Raw genomic sequence first — 15,663 nt, 5'->3', positions numbered from 1 at the left:
TAGCAGCAGATTCTGTTACGTTAATACTGCAATGTTTTCGGGGGTGGGTGGGAACGGGACCAACTGAGGGAGGATTCTCTCTCAGCTGCCTCTGCCGCTCCACCACACGCTCCTTGGGACCACGTAAACAGGCCTCCTCCTATTTTCCACTGGGTTAATCAGCCGGCACTAGGACCAGGAAAAGGGTTTCTCTGATCCTTTTTAACGAGTCCGGTTCTCTTGTCAAGACTTTTTGTTGCCCGGGCACGTTTTTCAAATAGTTTCTTGCAGTCTTTGATGTTCAATTGGCAAGGAGGAAGGGCAGGACACCTCCTGCCTTTTGAGAGAGAGAGAGATTTCGCTAATCTCAGAAACGTAGAGACCACAATCCTTAAAGGATACTGGGATTTTTTTATTTTTTTTTTGCCATCCTAGCTCAGGCCGCCGTTTTACACGTCGACGGAATTGATGCTGCTTGGCTGGAGTCCTCTAGGCCGCCTCTGTTTTAGCAAAGCGCCTCCTCCGGCCCGTTCTTTCCCCACCCTCTCATCGTAGCGTGCAACCTCGAAGTGCAGCTTTTTTTCTCCCTTTTGCACAATTGTGCCATCGGGGAAGATCATGAATGTGTTGTGCCTTATCTTCGCCTTGAGTTCTTGGGGGGTTCACACCTTGGGAGACCCCGGCCCCTTAGAGGATGTTGTCATTGATAGATACTACATCCCCAAAGTGTGCTTGCGAGAAGTTCAGATGGGTGACTTCGTCCGCTACCATTACAATGGGACCTTTCAAGACGGCACCAAGTTTGACTCCAGGTACTGGCTCGCTCGGTAAATCCAGAACTACTGTCCGAGGGAAAAGTCAGGGCTGTTTTTTAAAACTGCTTATTTTTTTGTCGAGATCAGGGATAGGTATGCGATGGTCACGAACAATGCCGTGGAATCATTATTAGCCCCATTAAATCTGAATTCCCAAAGATTAAGTATATTACTTATTAGTAGAATTCGAAGGAAAAAAGTTTCCCATAAATTGCAATGCAAAAACAAAAAAGTTACATTTTATTCTTCCATTTTGCAGAGTATTACTGACATATTAAGTTCGGGGGGGGGGGGGGGAGACCCGAAAAAACGGAAAGAAGGCCACACCCTCTCTCTCTCTCTCTCTCTTTGAGAATTTGTATCTTGGGGCTTTGATAAAGAAATTCGGCATTGCTGACCATTCACATCACTTCTATGTGACTGCACAGCATTTGTGTTGCAGTAGACAAAGCATGGAGGAATGTTATTGGGTTAATTTTATAAATTCCCAGTTCTGAATGAGATAGAAGGTGGGACTGGCTTGGGAACCAGATATTTGAGTGAAGGAGGGATAAGATGGACTCCTGTCTTATAATGGGTTGAGATGCCAATGCAAAATGGTGGAGAATTCAATGTGGTGAACTTTTTAAAATGTGTTTAAATCTACTAGCTTAAATAGGTGGTGAAATGTTAACATGTCATATGATTGTCCACCATATCTTGAAGTTTACTTTTTGACCAGAATATTAGAAACAGGTTTGTTCCTTATTGAACAACTAGATAAAAGCTGTCTATGCATGTTTCCTTTTATCTCTGCAAATAAAAGAATGAAGAGATTTGAAAAGGGAAACACTCTGAGAACTTCAGTTTTTTAAAAAGCTTTTTCTTTCTTTTTTTCGTATCTATTATAATTTTGCACCAGTGAGGTTAAAACCAATTTCGTTGTATTTAAGTACAATGACAATAAAGATTATACTTATACTTACTATAATGACATCTACTATTCATGTCAAACTATGTTTGCTCTAGATTTTAATGTGGAAACTTTATATTTAATTATTTTCACAATTATTCCTTTTAGAAAATGGATTTAAGTTAGGATTCCACCATGCATTAATCACTGTTATTGACTCCCTCAATATCTGGTTGTCCAATGGCATTATTCTGTTAAACATCTATACAGAAAAGGTTCCCATTAAATTTAATGAGATTTACTAACTGAGAAATGGAAACAGGGTTTAATTCTGCATCTGCCATAAAATTACCATTCATTCAGCATCTGAGAAACTTGAGATCAGGGTTTCTGGCCATAATTTGCATGATTTTTTGCCCTAGAACCTCATATTAAACACATGTATTTGCGCTGCCTGAGATTTCTGAACATGCAGCAAACTTTCTCTAATTCCATGCTTTCCATTTGTATTTGACTACAACTCTTATCATTCCTATGCCAGTAAAATTACCCCAGTGGCAACCTGAACGGGAAAACTAAGGGAAAGGCTTCTATTAGTTATATTGGCTAAGAGCCATTGATTAGCTGGTCTTCCACTAAGACTTTTTTCAACAAGTATTTATGTAAGCATTCTTTCAGTAGATCAATCCAACATTAAAATAATATTCATAATAACCCCACAAAATAAAGTACCATGCCTTTAACTATGCCAAAATATTGAAAATAAATTCTTTTGCAGTAGCTGGATATAATTAGATGTTAGTTCAGCATCTGTGAGTGTACTATAACTTTCACTTATACTATAGTATTCAAATGTATTACAACATTTCAATGTTTCCTTCAAGTGTTAAATATTATTGCCCTTAATATTTAGTTTTGATTTTCAGCTTGACGGGTCCACAACACTATTTAAAAGAAAGAGACAGTGGGTTGCAAAGGGATGCCAAAGAGATAGCGTCTGTAATGGGATCTGCAATTTTGGCTGTAGACGTGTCACCTCATGAAACCATAACAGCCATCATTTTGAATGGCTGGATTTTGCAAGCTAAAATTCCATTCCTATTCCAAATACATGAAGTAGGCTGCAAGCCGTATAAAACGCATGCCAGTTTATGCCTGCTTTAAATTTTCAGAATATTTTTTGGTAAGGAAAATTCAGTCCTAGTTTAAACTGCAAATTTGGAAAGGCCGTAGTGACTTAGCTGCATTCGGAATGTAAGATTCTGCTGTTCCACTCTGAGCAAAGGAAGCTAGAGATCATGTTTCATTTTCTTCTTTCTGTGCTAGGAAAAAAATGGATCACTTTAGAACGAAAGATTTGCAGAATTACTTTCTTACTAAAACATCCATCCATGATCTGGATAAATAATTAGGTTGAGATACAACTTTGTTAAACAGATGGATTCTGCTTTTCCAGCATGACAATAATTATAGTAGATCTGTACTAAAATATTCAACTGCATCATTACTTCAAGAGGGAATGTTTAACCCAGAGGCATCCAACTTTGGCAACTTTAAGACTTGTGGACTTCAACTCCCAGAATTCCCTACCTACCCATTTAAAGTCTACAAATCTTAAAGTTGCCAAGGATGAACATCCCAGATTTAGTCAATCCGTTCTGTGCATGGATGATCACTGTGACTTATTATTATACTTGCTTTTTTGCATATTAAGTGAATTATAAAGTAAATTATGGCCATAGGACCTTTACTTGCTGATTTCTCCAGCTCCTTTTCTTCCTATTTTTCCCACAATTATTTAGATTTGCATGGATACTATCCTAAATCTGAAACAATACAAATAAGATAGATGGAAAAAATCCTGTTGCGGGTAGAACCTTCTAATGGGTCAAGCATACCGTTCAAAGGGAACAAAAGACTCATTTGCAGTATTCAGGTTTAGTTGATATTCTATATAAATTGTATTGATTTCAATGGTAGGTTGGGCTGAGATAGAGAAACTGGCTACCTCTAGCAAACTTTATGATCAAATGAAAACGTGACTCTTGGTCTTCTTAGTAAAGACTGATAAGATTGAGCAGCTGAAGGTTTTAGGAATCCTCACATTCAGTGATTTTTTTCATCATTAAATCTGGGTGAGGTAACATTGGGGCTCCTCCTGAACTCAACAGTTCTTGCTCAAGGAGCACAAACTCAAAGTAGACTCTTTGCACACTTGTACTCCTAGATAGGGGGGTACGGCTTATGTCACTCATGTCATAATTGGAAAAGTGCAATACATCCTGAATAACATTCAGAAACTGGTCCAGATGCAACACTGAAATACGTGTAATATAGTGCATGTTGAGAGATATGTCCACACAACACACTGCTACATGAATTGAACTGGTTTCTATAGGCAATTCATGGTTTTGGGTTCTTGGCTTAGATTTTTCTTTAATTGATTTGTAAATTTGTGTGATGTTATTTGTTCACCACCCAGAATTCCACTGGTACTTAACTATTATAGAAATTTGTCTGATAAATAAATGTACGTTTTATACTTCATTGACTCCCTAAGCTGCTACATTTTGTTACTGATTAGTGATCAATTTAGAACAATTGTCTAATGATTTATTCTTTAATGTTCACTCTTTCTGATAATAGTTTCTTCTTTCTCCAGCTATGACCGTGGTGCTACTGTGGTAGGTATCGCAGGTGTGGGACGACTCATCACTGGCATGGACAGGGGCCTGCAGGGCATGTGTGTGAATGAGAGGAGGCATCTCATTGTGCCACCACACCTTGGCTATGGCAGCATCGGTGTTGGTGAGTATCAAACCTCTGATGTTGACTGGAAAGGAAAGATAATGACAACGAACTTTGCTTACAGATCTAAGTTAGAAAGTTGCTTCTCAATCACAATTACAAATATGCATAGTATTTTCCAGATTTCTTTTTTCCTCTCCATGCCATATATTTTCACCCATAATTGTTTTTTTCCACCATTTTCTTTGCGAATATCTTCTAGCTATATAATAATATGGAAAGATATAATGCTGTGTAAGGACAATGTACATGGTATTCTCCTGGTCTCCATTATAGTGTATCTTATTTTCAAATCCTTAGCTGGTCTCATCCCACCAGACACCACCCTCTATTTTGATGTCATCTTGCTTGACATTTGGAACAAAGAAGACAAGTTGCAGATCACCATCCTCCACAAGTCACAACAATGTAATCGCACAGTGGAGAATTCAGATTTTGTGCGTTACTACTACAACGGCACACTTCTGGATGGAACCCCCTTTGATTCAAGGTAAGAAATTCTAAAGCATAGAGAGCAATTTCTTGACAGCTAAGAATCAAATGTTTATTTAAAAAAATCAATTAATGGCCACAATATGATGAGATGATATCACAAGGGGCCATGATCTATGTGGTTCTACTGAAAGAAGTTTGCAGGCTACACTAAATCATGTGTCACTTGCGAACTTCTTTCAGTTGCCTACTTTGGTGCTAACATATTACTGGTGACTTGGTTCAGACAAAAAAAAAATATCCAAGAAAACAATTTCCATAATCAACTCAACAATTTCATTTTTTTCAGAGTAGGAGCAGCAATGCCCAAACAACTATACAGTTGCAGTTGCAGAAGAAGCAGACATTCCCAGTCCCAGAAAATTAAGTTGATTGACCAAAATGTTGTAACCTTTTAACTCAGTTACAGTTAGAAAGCAGAGACCTTTTTGCAAAGTCATTAATTTCTACCTAATTACAACAGGGTCTAATAAGATTAGACAGATATCAATATTTCATCTTGAGTGATTATTTATTGCCAGAGGCATCCAAATTTCTTTCTCTTTTAAGGTACTGTATTGGACCACTGCTGGCTGCTCAGTTTTCCTTCATTCCCTGAGCTGCTTCATCTACCTAGTATTCGATGTTTTTTTTTTCTCCATCCTCTCTTGCTTCCTAGCTATGGAAAAGACAATACTTATGACACCTATGTGGGTTCAGGCTGGCTAATCAAAGGTATGGACGAAGGCTTGCTAGGGATGTGTCCTGGAGAGAAGCGGCAAATAGTCATGCCTCCTTTCCTGGCCTATGGAGAGAAAGGCTATGGTAAGCTGGTGATGAAATTCACGTATTTCTTCTGCATCAAGAGATGGTCCTCTTCTTTTGCTATCAAATTCTGATTCACAAAAATATGCAGATCTACTAATTTGGACTTCACAGATAATTTATTTTGTGTGCTTAAAAAGCAACCACTTTATGTGGAGAAGTAGACCTTTATAGGGTGAGGATTGTGGCTGTTAGCTCTACTCTTACATAGGACCCTTTGTAGTTTTGGGATTCCCTAGTCACTCTTCTTACCCTTCCAGCATCCAGTTATTTAGGGACTGCAGATCTCAGAATCCCCAGTTGGGTAGGAGAAATATGTGGATTATGTGCAGTATTAGGATAGGTTCGGGTTTTTAAAATTTGTTTGTTTGTTTTACACCAAGTGCTGCTAGCTAATGAATTAAGACTTGCAACTGGGCATTTTTTAAATGAATGTCAAAATCTATTCCCACAAACATACCATCTTTTGTATTCCTCCAGAGTGAATGCCCACAAATAACAAACACATATACAGCATACTGTGTCACCCAGCTTAATAGCATTGTTATCACCTCATCTGGCTCAATTCATATCTGTGCCAGCCTGAGCTGAGTCCTTTCTTTCTCTCAGGTACGGTCATCCCCCCAGAAGCATCTTTGGTTTTTTATGTTCTTCTGGTGGACTTGCACAATCCAAAAGATAGTATCTTCTTGGAGCACTTGGAAGTGCCAGCATCATGCAGACGCAAGGCTGTGACTGGAGATTTTGTGCGGTACCATTATAATGGCACTTTAATGGATGGGACCCTCTTCGATTCCAGGTGAAGAAAATATTCTGCAGAATCAGTTTCAAAATCTGATGATTACATGCCCACACACTCTTTGTGGCATGGAAGTGACTAGCTTTTTCCAGCCTGGTTCCTTGATGTTTATTTTATTCATTCAAATGTATTAGCCCCCAACTCCAATGGATTCTAAGTAGTGTACAGAATTGGAGAATCAAGAAAATTAGATAAAATAACAAATTCAAGAAATGGTCCAGATAGAAAGGATCTTATAAACAATATAAATAAACAAGAGCACCAGAAATATAATAATACATATAAACCCCAGGCTTGGGACCAAAAACAGGTTGTAAGAACTTTCCAGAAGTTGCAGGAGCAACCTTCAGCCTTCATTCTGAATCCTAACCAGCCTTTTAGACATCAGCAATTGGCTGATAGAAAGGTAGAAATGAAAATGAAATGAAAAAAGATCTTCGAATTGAAATTTACCTTGAAAAATACACCATCAGACAAGAAAATGTTGCATAGAGGCACAATAGATTTGAAAGCCACAACTAGCATAGAGAGGTGATAGATTTCAGTCAAGGGACATTACCCAGCATGAGTTGCTTTCTTAAAATTGGATGTTCAAAGTAGGGTTTTGCCATAAAATTAGGTGTTCAACTGGGTGAGGATGAGTGAAGTTGTACCTCTTGCTAGTAGAATTAGGGATTCCTGATACTTTCTGGCAGAATCCTTACAGCAACTGGATACATGTGCCAGAATATTTGATGCCATCACAACCTTATGCAAATAGCACTACAAATATTGCTATCCCATATAATAGATTCTGGTCTGAATAAAACAGCATATGTTTACATTATGCAAGATAGAAAGGACCAGTTCATGTCAGCCTTTGCTAAGGTATCATATTTATACAATTTAAATTATCATCCACAAAGGGGAAGTACCAGTAAGAGCAACCAGAACAGCATAAACTGCTAAACCAAAATCCTGGTGAATTATTTTACCATACCATACAAATAAAAATACTTAATAAGAAAGTGCTCCCTATAGGTTGCTCCTTTTTTATCTTCATAAATCCAGAGCAGTACATTCAGAAGATCAATATAGCCAGAAATGACTATTCAGGCAGGTTTTTCCAGATACAGACCAAAGGGAAAAAATTATTGTTGGGGAGCAAGAAGTAGAAATCATCTGCTTGTTGAAATCCTAACTATTTGAATTTGATTTAAAAAATGGTAGGGGATGAGAGGCTTCCCTATCTTTTATCTTATTACTTAAGCCAGATTTGTGCACCTTGTTGTGATCTTCCTTTCCTTATTCAGGCGAACTTTATTTAAATGAGCTTAGACAGTTTGCGCAGTCCAGCTGAGAGTGAGCAATGGGTTTTTCTGTTAGCAACAGTCAGTTCTTCCTCACAATTTATTTTCCCTTTCAATTCCAGTTATTCACGGAATCATACTTATGACACTTACATTGGAAAAGGCTATATCATCCCTGGAATGGATCAAGGACTACAAGGGGTCTGCATTGGTGAAAGAAGACGAATAAAAATTCCTCCCCATCTAGCCTATGGAGAAAATGGGGCAGGTAGGTAGCAAGGAAATTGGGGAAAGCTTTAGTGTAATTATAATAAACATTTATATATGTATAAACACACATTACTTTCCAAATGTGTTGGATTTAAGCTCTTGTAACTCCCATGCCCATTGTACAATATAACCTGTATAATCCAAACACAACTAGAGAGATCTGTTGGTATTTTCTTTTTGATCAGACACAGTAATCTGTATCTGTAAGATATAATTATATCATGAATATAAATTAGGCACTCTTAAATATGGCCAAGAGTTCCCTATAAATCTGGAAGTGCAGATTTTAAGATGTCTTGAGGTAGCTATGTGGCTCAATCATTGTATGGTTACTTGGGATATCCAGACAGATGAGCCATTGGGAATAAAGTCTGGAGATTCTCAGTCATCTGGTCATAGTTGTCTCAAAAGCAATTTTTTTAAAAAGCAGCTGGATTGTCCACAAGGGAAAAAACAGTCCCATTGCCTTTGAAACACTGGCGATAAGCTATTATGACACTTGGAATGCAAATATACTTGTAAACTTAAGATAAATGTTCAGCTTTTTGCAGTATTTTGTTTTCTATTTCTCTGTGTTGTGCCACTTTAAAGAACATATTTTACCTGACCTGGAAATAAATCCAGGTTGTTTGTGCTGTATGGCTCATAATCAAGTTATTTTATAGGCCATTGATTTATTTCATTGGAGTGGAGTCACACTTTTCCTCTGGGAAATTAGGGTGGCATATATAGCACTCCATTCTCTAAATTTTTCACCTCTAAAATTACCGGGCCCATTTTTTGCAAAAACTGGACATGCAGAGGGTTTGGGAGGCTTGTAGAGTGCTCCTGGGGGCTGGGGAGGGCAAAATAAGCAACAAATGGCCCAATTTTTGCAAAAAATGGGGCATGCAGAGAGTTTGGAAGGCCTGCGGAGTGCTCCTGGGGGCTTGGGAGGGCAAAATAACCCCCGTTTTTGTGAAAAATGGGCCTGTTTTCACTCGTTTTTGTCCTTCCCAGCCCCCACAAGCACTCTACAGGCCTCCCAAACCCTCTGCACACTTCATTTTTGCGAAAAACGGGATGCAAGGGATGAGGTTTCGGGAGGCCAAAAATGCTGTATTCAGTGTATCAGATGCACCCAGATTTCCACCCTCTTTTTTTTGGGGGGGGGGGGGGAGGAAGAAAGGTGTGTCTTATAGTCCGAAAAATACAGTATCTAAATTAAATTGAACAGAGAATGTCCCAAAGTAACCGAGTTTCTGTGACAGAGGATAGATACAGTATACACTTTTAACTCCTAATCAACTTATCTTCTGCATCACAAGGGCTGTCCTATAAAGTATTAACAGAGTGGTACTAATTAAGGTCTAGTTACCCTAACACCTATTCTCTCACTTTCCCTTATGGTAGAGTTAGCTCTGCTCTTCTTTTTCTTGCAATCTTAAACACTCAAAGATCCATTTGGACCTATTTCCCACAGAAAACTCTGGGAGCCACAAAACCTGGGTGGGTGTGGCTAACTCGACGTCATTCACTCCCACCCAGTCACATGATCCCCTAGCCACACTACCCAGCTGGTCATTATGACCATTAAGAACCAGTTGTTAAAAAACGCTGGGAATCACAAAACCCTTTTGACATCTCTGTCTCTTTCTCCCCCCCTGTGTGTCTCTCCCCCCCCCTCGTCTCTCTCTCTCTCTCTCTCCCTGTCTCTCTCTCCTTCTCTGTATCTCTCCACCTCTCTCCCCCTTTCTCTGTCTCTCCTCTCTCTGTGTGTCTGTCTCTCTCCCCCTCGTGTCTCTCTCCCCCTCTCTCGTCTCTCCCTCTCTTCCCCACCTCTCTGTATGTATGTTTCTATCTGTCTGTCTGTCTGTCTGTCTCTCTCTCGGAAAGCTGAGGCTGGGCCAACTCAGTGAGCTCTCCTTGGGGCTCTTTGCTACTCCTTTTCTTTCTTATTGCAACTAAGAAACAAGCGCGAGGTGCAACGGAGATATTCCTTCAGATGATCCTCCACCTCCTCTCATGGTCCCCTGGCCGGCTGTGTGCATGAACAAGGAGACCTTCCTCAAGCAAGCAGTTGGAATCAGCCAAAGTGCAGCCAAGGTGTGTGCAGGGTGGCCACTTGCTTGAGAAGGGTCTCCCCACTCATGCGCACCCTCACAGCCCTGCCACAGCAGGCCAGGGGGTCATGAGAGGAGGAGAGGGTCATCCGAAGGGGAGCCTCTGCTGAGGCTCACACTTGTTCCTTAGCCTGCCCGGATTTCCAAAAAATTGTTAAGAAGAAGCTTGCTAGGTTGGCCCAGCTTCGGCTTTCTGAGAGAATAGACAAGGAGAAAGGAAGGAAGGAAGGAAGATAGGAAGGAAGGAAGGGAAGGAAAGACAGAGAGAGAGAGAGAGAGAGAGAGAGAGAGAGAGAGAGAGAGAGAGATAGATAGATAGATACAGATATATAGAGAGATAAAAAGTGGGGGAGACTGGCTGACATGCGAGCATCTTTGGCAAGGGTGCTCCAGCTTTTTCCAAGTCTGATCCCCGGGGTGGGTGGGTGAGGTTCGGTGGTGCCAGTTCCTTTTCCTGCTCCTCTTACTCTTCCAGTGGCACGGTGCCACCGCCGGCTTTCATTGAAAAACATCCTCCAGGAGGCAAAAGTTCCCCATGCAAGTTTTAATGTGGTAGCTGGGCACTGTGGGCCCATCCCCCTTTCCGCTGTCCCATCCTCCTGGATCTCATTCCCACCCCGCCAGCTCTCATGTTAGCAAGGCCGGCATCGGTCACAGTCGGGGCGGCCCATTGTCTCAGGGTGGAGAGCAGGTTGCTCCTCTCCTCAAGCTATTGAGGCATGCCCAGCACCAACAAGGGGTGAAAGAAGCTCCAGCAAGTGAGATGCCAGAGAATCAGCCCCAGCTGCTTCTCCATCACCTGCCATCGCCCTTACCTTCTCAGGGCAGGTGAGGAGTGACTGGGAGGGGACAGCGAGTGGCGGGGACAGCCAGTGTTGGGATCATCCACAGCAGAGGGCCCAAAGTGCTGGGTGTGCCTCACATGAGGCTCCAGACCTGCGGGTTGCCGACACCCGGACTAGAGCAACCCTGAGGTACAATAGATCCTGCATAAAATGTGAAAGTGTCCAGTCTCTACAATTTACTTGATTCCTGCCAGGGATACTTTGCATTCCATGATAGGTAATACTTTAGTGTAGAAAAAGTTTTCAGAGGACATAAAGTTCAAAATTCAGTGCGCTAGATTGTGAAACCAAAGCAGAAGAAATGGCTGACTTTATTCTTCATGGTGATAAGTTTGATTCTGTCTTCATGCAGTATGCGAACCTACCAATTCTTGTTAGATCATAGTTTGTCTCAACATGGTGTGTATACCGTATATACTCGAGTATAAGCCGAGTTTTTCAGCCCACTTTTTGGGCTGAAAAAAGCCGGCTCGGCTTATACTCGAGTCTACAACTGGATCCGGCAGTGCTGTTGCCTGTTGGAGGAGGAGGGGATTCCTTCCTGCGAGACCCCGTCCAGAAAAATGCGGGGAGCGGCATTTGTGGGAACTCTGGCCGCTGCCCACCCGTGGGGAGAGAGGGAAGAGCCCCGAGCGAGCCGCCTCGGTTTGGCAACCAAACCCATCCAGCCTTTTACCTCCCGTCCCCCCGCCCGCCCGCTCGCAGCCCCCTCCCCGGGCTGGCGCCAACTCCTCCCCGTGCCCGGCCTCCAGCCGAGGCAAGTCGGTGTCTCTTTAAGCTAGAGAGAGGAGGGGAGGGAAGGCAGGGACCAGCCGGCTGACAATGGGCCGGAGCGGCTGAGTTGGAGCAAATTCCGCGGCGGAGGCGGCGTCCCAGCTCCAGCGGCTCCGAGGCGAGCGGCTTGGCCCTTCCGCTGGGCGCTCGGAGATGAAGGCGCGCTGGCGCTGAGTTGAGCGGCGAGCTTGCCGAGCGCGCAGCTCCGGGAAGCCCCCCTTCTCCTCCCTGCTGGAAGCCGAGCGAGCCCCGCCGCCCACGGACTCCCGCGGCCGCCCCAGGGCTCCGGGAGGCAGGACCCGGAGGCAGCCCAGCCCTGCCGCCACCCCGCGCCCTCCACCCGCTGCGCGAGAGGGGACCCCGCTTTCCCCTTGCCGGATGCGTCCCTGGTGGAGCTGAGCCATGCGGCGGAGGCTCCCGCTCTGGTTCCGGAGCTTGCTGTGCCTCTGGCCGGTCCTGGTGGGACCCGCGGCAGGTAAGAGGCGCCGTCGAGCGCCTCGTACAATGATTTATGTATGAGGTTTAAGTGACTGAGACACACTCCTGGCTACGCAGCAATGTTATTTCTGACTTAGTATACTATGAAATCCCCCAAATCCTCCCCACTCCAGGGGAAGGATACTATGAAATCCCCCAAATCCTCCCCACTCCAGGGGTAGGATACTATGAAATCCCCCAAATCCTCCCCACTCCAGGGGTAGGATACTATGAAATCCCCCAAATCCTCCCCACTCCAGGGGTAGGATACTATGAAATCCCCCAAATCCTCCCCACTCCAGGGGTAGGATACTATGAAATCCCCCAAATCCTCCCCACTCCAGGGGTAGGATACTATGAAATCCCCCAAATCCTCCCCACTCCAGGGGAAGGATACTATGAAATCCCCCAAATCCTCCCCACTCCAGGGATAGGATACTATGAAAGCCACATTCCCTCCCCACTACAGGGGTAGGATACTGCAAAATCCCCAATTCCTCCCCACTCCAGGGGAAGGATACTATGAAAGCCACATTCCCTCCCCACTCCAGGGGAGGAAATAAATATTCAAAAACATTATTGGTATCTATTTTTATTTTTGAAATTTACCGGTAGCTGCTGCATTTCCCACCCTAGGCTTATACTCGAGTCAATAACTTTTCCAGCTTTTTGGGGTAAAATTAGGTGCCTCGGCTTATATTCGGGTCGGCTTATACTCGAGTATATACGGTACCTTGATATCATAGCTTGTTCAACAAAGCAATGATTAAAACAAACTATGGGTTAACATACCATATTTTTCAAACTATAAGATGCACCAGAGTATAAGGCACACAAAGATTTCGAAGAGAAAATATATTTTTGCCCTCTCTGGCCCCCAGGAGCACTCTGTAGGCCTTCCAAATCCTCTGCACATCCCATCCCGGGGCAGGGTTTCGGGAGGCCAAAAATGGCTGTATTCGATGTATAAGACGCACCAACATTTTCACCCTCTTTTTTTTGGGGGGGGGAACGTACATCTTATACTCTGAAAAGTACAGTACCGTATTTTCACGACCAAAAGCCGCACCGGATTATAAGCCGCAGTATCAATTAACGTTAATTTTTCAAACTTTTTCCACATATAAAGCGCACCGGGTTATAAGCCGCACATTTCCCGACGCTTCTGGACATCTGTTGCAGTCGCGAGGAGGAGCGGAGAAGAGCACGGAGGTTCTTGGCGCTCCAGGAAGCCGGGAAAGCAGCTGGGAGAGGCGCACGGCTTGGTTTCTCCTCCCTGGACGTCGCAGCAGCAGCCCCAAGCGCACCGAACTCTGTGTTTTTCGCATCGGGGCATGCTCTTGCAGCACACCCCGATGTGAAAAACACTGAGATCGGTGAGTTTGGGGCTGCTGCTGCGACGTCCAGGGAGGAGAAACCAAGCCGTGCGCCTCTCCCAACTGCTTTCCCGGCTTCCTGGAGCGCCAAGAACCTCCGCGCTCTTCTCCGCACTCTCCTCGGCTCCTCATAACTGCAATAGACGTCCAGAAGCGGCAGGGGCTATCGAGCTGGAAATCCAATCCCCATTAGCCCCAAAAGCCGCTTCTGGACATCTATTGCACTCGCGAGGAGCGGAGAAGAGCGCGAAGGTTCTTGGCGCTCCAGAAAACCGCGAAAGCAGTTGGGAGATCTTTTTCCACATATAAAGCGCACCGGGTTATAAGCCGCACTGCCGGTTTTGGATCAAATTTTAGGATTTTCAGTGCGGCTTATAGTCGTGAAAATACGGTATATAAATACAGGGAATAGATCAATGGACAGTGTTGCCTCATGTACTGTTTGAAACTTTTTGGAACCCATGTTCCTGGAAATCAGAACAGCAAAATATTTTTGGTCAGCCAAGTTCCACAGAAAACCTACATATGTATTCTTCTTCTCATTCTTTCTTGCATTCTTTTGTATTCCAGGGAACAAGATACCAGGCTCAGCTGTACTTATATTTGATGTCCATGTCATTGATTTCCACAACCCCACAGATTCTGTAGAGATAGAGACCATCTTCCGCCCTGTAGACTGTAACGTCACTGCTCAGGATAGAGACTTTGTTCGCTATCATTATAACTGCTCACTTCTGGATGGCACCAAGCTTTTCTCCTCGTAAGTTCCTAGCTCCAAGTTTATTTCAGTTAAATATCTAACCTGTCTCTACAAAAATGCCAAAGTGGAAATATTGAACAAATATACAACATAGTTTTTTTTTTACCTGTATGAACTAAACGTAACACTCCTGATTTGAATTCATTTTTCACCATCAAAAATTGACCCCTGTCTATCTCAAAATCATTGTATAAACCTGAAAACATTAGAACGTATAAATTACAAAAATAGTTGTTTAAGATATTTCTTTCTTTCTTTCTTTTTTAAAGATATTTCTTTCATGGGCTGTTTTGTGAGAATACCAGAACTTTGTCAGTGTTCCACATTGCTTTAGGTACCCTTCTAAGGCAAAATAATATTGGCTAAATAAGGAGATAAAGTAATTTGCATAATCAATACAGTTGCAGAATTTAGACTACTTAAATCTAGAATTCTACAGAAAAAGTTTTGGAGAGCCAATAGGGGATAGAACACGTATTCTGAAAATCCAACAAAGTATTTTCAAAAGAACTCAATGGGCTGTTTCCCACTAACAGGCATGATTATGAACATCCTCAAGAAGCTACCCTGGGTACCAGTAAAATAATTGAAGGCTTGAACAATGGCCTACTGAGCATGTGTGTGGGAGAGAAGAGGATTGTCATTGTTCCTCCACATTTGGGGCATGGTGAAAATGGTGGTAAGGCAACTTCTTAGCAAACATTTCAGATTATCATTCAGCTATACAAGCTAGCAGAAGAAATGTAAAAATAAATATTGGATCCTGAATCCCCTCCTGCCTTACTTCCGCCGTCTCTTCTAGATACAATCATTGAAAAAAAATCAGTCAGTGTGCATGTGAAAGGTGATACAGGTAGTCCTTGAGTTATGGTGGGAAGTCAGAAGATTATTAAATGAACCACTAACATTGGCAGAGCTAAGCCGAGCATCTAGCAAGAATTGGAAAACTTGGAGGATTTCTTCTCATCACTAGCACTGGTCTTAGTTCTTCCAGTTTTAGTTTCTCTAGCATTATACTAACAAACCTGAAGCTGGTAGAACCAAGTCATTTAATATTAATGAGAAACTAACACAAGTGAAGCTAATGCTAGTGGAACTAAGGCTATTATTTAATGTTAGCAAGAAGCTAATGCTAGAGAACTAATGCTGGCAGAGCTAAGGCTAGCGTTAGTGAGGAAAAG

General features: G+C 42.7%; 1 protein-coding gene across 1 annotated transcript in view; it reads left to right on the top strand.

Annotated features, from left to right (window-relative positions):
- The first annotated feature begins 244 nt into the window (after nucleotides 1-244).
- Nucleotides 245-15,663, top strand: part of FKBP10 (FKBP prolyl isomerase 10) — an 18,854-nt gene continuing 3,435 nt past the window's right edge. The window contains exons 1-8 of the mRNA XM_032235514.1: nucleotides 245-791; nucleotides 4,349-4,494; nucleotides 4,795-4,984; nucleotides 5,645-5,790; nucleotides 6,400-6,589; nucleotides 8,001-8,146; nucleotides 14,293-14,482; nucleotides 15,019-15,161. Coding sequence (XP_032091405.1) covers nucleotides 598-791; nucleotides 4,349-4,494; nucleotides 4,795-4,984; nucleotides 5,645-5,790; nucleotides 6,400-6,589; nucleotides 8,001-8,146; nucleotides 14,293-14,482; nucleotides 15,019-15,161 — 1,345 coding nt within the window. The 5' untranslated portion in view covers nucleotides 245-597. The remainder of the gene's footprint in view (nucleotides 792-4,348; nucleotides 4,495-4,794; nucleotides 4,985-5,644; nucleotides 5,791-6,399; nucleotides 6,590-8,000; nucleotides 8,147-14,292; nucleotides 14,483-15,018; nucleotides 15,162-15,663) is intronic.

The sequence above is a fragment of the Thamnophis elegans genome, chromosome Z, assembly GCF_009769535.1.
Source record: "Thamnophis elegans isolate rThaEle1 chromosome Z, rThaEle1.pri, whole genome shotgun sequence".
In the NCBI taxonomy this organism is placed as follows: domain Eukaryota; kingdom Metazoa; phylum Chordata; class Lepidosauria; order Squamata; family Colubridae; genus Thamnophis; species Thamnophis elegans.
Note: the sequence above shows the minus strand (reverse complement) of the source record. Positions and strands in the feature narration are given on the sequence as shown.